Here is a 4,268-nt window from a genome sequence, read left to right on the forward strand (position 1 = left end):
AAATCCAATAAAGTTATTTATGTCCAAATGTGACACATTGATCTCCTTGCTGGGGTTACATCTTAATGGTGTGTAAACGTGTTTTCATACTCTTGTTTTCCAGCCTTCTTTAACTCTCGTTTGGTTAGAAAACAGGATGGAGTGACGCTCAGGTCTGAGATACGATCCAGCAGCCGGGTTTCAGTAAAACACATCAAGCTGCATTATATTCTGGTCCTGAGAGGGATTGGAGTTCTACTAACTTGATTCCTAATAATCTATAACTGCCCATAATCAGTCATATAATGGATGCCTTGGATTTCCTTCTCTTCTTTAAGCCTCTAAACCAGAGGTGTTAAAAATTGTCAACAAGTCTGAAGTATTTAAGGGCCAAAATATAATGTCCAAGAAACATAAAATTACCATTAATTTGCATTATTTCAATTCTACCATAAAATATGAGCATGCAACATTTTAAAGAACTGTTTCTTCTTCTTTACACTGAAAAAAAATAATGCAACCATTTTTAGGCGTTTACTTCATTCACATTAGGCTATTTTAACACATTTTTTATATTAGCAGGGTAGGACATTAAATAATTGTGTTAAAGTAACTAAATATGATGTAGTAAATCACAAAAGCAGTTTAATTATTTTTTGTCAGTGTGGGAAAAAAAATGAAAAGGTTTGAACATTTAACCTTGAGATACTCAGAAGGAGGAAATTATAAAGTTTGGCTGAAGATGATAGTTTTTATTAACCAAATCCAATTATATTATATATTATTATAAATATTTCAACTTTAAAAGTGGCCAAAGCTGATAGTGGGACGGAGACATAATGTTAAATATTTAGGTGTACAGTCATTGTTTCTGGTAGTAAAGTTAAATTAGCTGCTCTATTTTTGGTAAGTTTTTGCTCTACTTTTTAATTTTATTTTAATAAATTCCAATAAAATAAAATAAAAATGTTTAGTTTTGTTACTAAATGTGTTAAAGTTTAAAAAGCCTGAAAAATCAGAGGCTGTAAACTCATCAGGTAAAGGCGCTGCAAAAGTTGCCCTCTGCTGCCACCTTGAGGATATTTAAGAAACAGCACATGACAAGGTTGATCAAAAGTTTTTATTTCATGGTGAAAACGGTCCTCTCACACACTCACTCAGACACGCACGCTTGCTTTTTTACAAATTGCAATTTTCCAAGATCTGATCCATGAAGAAACAAACAAAAAGAAGAAAAACCAAAGAAAAATCAGATAAACACAAGTGATTGGCTTCTGCAGCACAGAAATAGAAATCCTACCGTCTGAGCGCTCGCTCTCAGACACACCAAAGCACTTTTTTATTCAATCATTTTACAGTATGTCAGAAGAATATCATCCTAAGGCATTGAGAGAGGTTCCTTTTCTCCCCCCGTCCGTTTGTTTTTGAACTGAAGCTGCGTCTGAAAGGCATCGGCGGCTGGTTGTAGTAAAGAAGTCCTGCTCAACATTCCTCCTTGATGTAAATTTGTTCGTCTGTGTCCGACTCCAGGTGCTCCAGCCGCTCCGTCTGGCCATTCATGATCTCGTCGGGGGTTTTCATGAACCTGCGGAGATGGAAGGCGGAGGTTATCGGGGCCGCTATCGGAGGGGGGGGCGGGGCCGAGCGACGGCGGCGTACCTGAACAGGAGTCTTTGTCCGGGCTCCTTCCTGATGATGTTCAGCTTGTAGTAGTGTCTCAGTGCTCGCGACATCTTCTCGTACGTCATGTTGGTTCTGTTCTGTGGGGTCAGAGATGACGTCACGTTTTAGCAGATTAAGTCACTTCCTGCTTGATTTAAAGGAATAGTACACCCAAAACATGATTAGCCTTCATTTTCTACTCACCCCCATGCTGAACAACACTCTGGAGTACTTTTTTGATATCTCAAATGCATCTGGAGATCTGGGAGGCTTCTTGCTGTCTGCTGACATTCAAATAATGGAGGTCTATGGCGCCCGAGGCAGAAAGGTCCATAAAAGTCCACAAAAAACGTGTCAATATTCCTCCATACTGCTCGTCCAATGTATTCCAAGTGTCCTGAGTGGGTAGCGTCCAGAATTTACTCGAAACGAAGTCATTTAGAATGTTTTTAGAGCATAAACAGTAGTGTATAGGATTTCCTAAAAGCGCGTTCACGAGTCTACGGAAACCGGGGCAGACCAACCCAGACGAAAGTGCGCATTCAGCTCGGCAAAGAACTCATGCTCTTCCTCAACACTGAAGTCCTCAGACATTTTTCTTTCGTTGTTTCTTTCTTTGCACAGGTAAACAGCACATTTCTTCTTCTACGCTTGCATTATCGGCAGAGCAGACGCTGAATGCGCACTTTCATCTGGTTTGGTCTGCCGGCTTCCGTAGCGTCGTGAACGCGCAGGCGCGCGCTTTCAGGAAATCCTATACACTACTGTTTATGCTCTAAAAACATTCTAAATGACTTCGTTTCGAGTAAATTCTGGATGCTACCCACTCAGGACACTTGGAATACATTGGACGAGCAGTATGGAGGAATATTGACACGTTTTTTGTGGACTTTTATGGACCTTTCTGCCTCGGGCGCCATAGACCTCCATTATTTGAATGTCAGCAGACAGCAAGAAGCCTCCCAGATCTCCAGATGCATTTGAGATATCAAAAAAGTACTCCAGAGTGTTGTTCAGCATGGGGGTGAGTAGAAAATGAAGGCTAATCATGTTTTGGGTGTACTATTCCTTAACTGATTTTTAGACTTATTCGCATTATGTTTGTCATAATGGGTAAAGCTAACTAATGCAGGTAAACTTTTTTTATCCCTTATTATAGCAAAAATTATAACTAAAATCTCAGAAAACATATCAGCCTCTCCACAAACTGTTTTCATATTTTCTCTTTTTGTTTCCTTCAACAGAATCAGTTGGACTTTTATTTAAAATCAACTGATAAATTAAGCGTGACCCAAATCCACTTCTTTTTAGGCATCTTAAAGAAGCTCAAAATGTAATTATCCTAAATTTATTTGCTAAATGGAAAAAAAACTGTAATAAAAAAGAAAAAAAAAACGTGTGTTTTCTATCGATTTTGGTCTAAATGAAATTCTTAATATTGCAAAACTGGAAGCAGTTGGAGGACGATGGCGCCCACTAGTGGCTGAAACATGGATACCTCTCATGTGTTTACATCTGCTGCTTCCATGTTGTTTTCAGGAGTTATAATCTGTTATTTTAATTGTATTTCTTATTTAATGGAAACACCTGAACTGCCAAACATTGAATTTTCACATTTAGCAGAATATCTCCAAATCTGTAACATGTTTCTAGCTTTTCTACTGGTCTGTGTTCTCTTTCCCTCCTGCTGATTAGTGATCTGCTCCTGCTGTGCTGCTCAGGCTAATTACGCCTCATTCCTCCCACCTGCCTCCCATCCTTCATAAGCAGCCGGTCAGCAGTCGGTCAGCTGGCTGAAAGGCTGCAGCTGGTAAACATCCAGAGTTCCTTCTCTGCCTTGTAGTGATGAACAAATGAATCCTTCCAACCTAAAGGTTCATTGCTTGATGCTTCATTCATCGCTCACTATTTAGCAGCACAGACTCTGACTGACCTCATGTTTCAAAAATCACAAAACAATAATGAGAGCAATATTGTCAGAGTTTTTTGTTTTACACGCGTACCTTTTCTTTTAAGTCATTGATGTCATGGACTGACTGTTGGAGAGAAGATGCTGTTTATTTATGACTTATATTCTAAATAATCTCATTCTGCCATCAGCACTCAGTCTGTTTCTCTGTGTGAGACTTTTAAGAAAAAAGGACTTTTGGTTTAAGGCGGGTTCTTCGTTGGCTAATTTGGACAATTCAAAGAATAAATGATTAAATTAAGAATATTTCATTGAGATAAATAGGGTGAAATCATTTTAGGAATAAACCGTGATGCTCAGGCTGTTTGTAGTGTCTGATTTATGGTTCTGTGATGTCATCACTGTAGATCAGCTCCTAACAGCACAACAAACACCTGAAATACAGACTTATCTGTCCAACGACACAAACTAACAGCTAATGATGAACCTACGTTTGCGCGAGAGAAGCAGCGGGCTAACATGCTCAACGTATTCTCATTATCAGTTCGTATGAAATCCTACGAGAAGTTATGCACAGTATTTCGTACGTTTTGGACGTTTTCCCTCGAAAAAGCAGATCCGCGGACGGACGTAAAACTGGGAAAAACCGCGCAATAACTACTTCTTGATGTCTCTCACTAGGTTGCTTGCTGTTTTGTATCTTAGGGTTCATTGTATG

At 39.1% G+C, this 4,268-nt stretch overlaps 1 protein-coding gene across 1 annotated transcript in view; it reads right to left on the reverse strand.

The window, feature by feature from the left end:
• Positions 1-1,084: 1,084 nt before the first annotated feature.
• etv6 (ets variant 6) overlaps positions 1,085-4,268 on the reverse strand; it is a 37,019-nt gene continuing 33,835 nt past the window's right edge. The window contains exons 7-8 of the mRNA XM_015392604.1: positions 1,639-1,739; positions 1,085-1,564 (exon numbers count right to left, since the gene is read on the reverse strand). Of these exons, the coding sequence (XP_015248090.1) occupies positions 1,462-1,564; positions 1,639-1,739 (204 nt within the window). The 3' untranslated portion in view covers positions 1,085-1,461. The remainder of the gene's footprint in view (positions 1,565-1,638; positions 1,740-4,268) is intronic.

Source organism: Cyprinodon variegatus, unplaced genomic scaffold (assembly GCF_000732505.1).
Source record: "Cyprinodon variegatus isolate N-32 unplaced genomic scaffold, C_variegatus-1.0 Scaffold598, whole genome shotgun sequence".
Classification (NCBI taxonomy): Eukaryota; Metazoa; Chordata; class Actinopteri; order Cyprinodontiformes; family Cyprinodontidae; genus Cyprinodon; species Cyprinodon variegatus.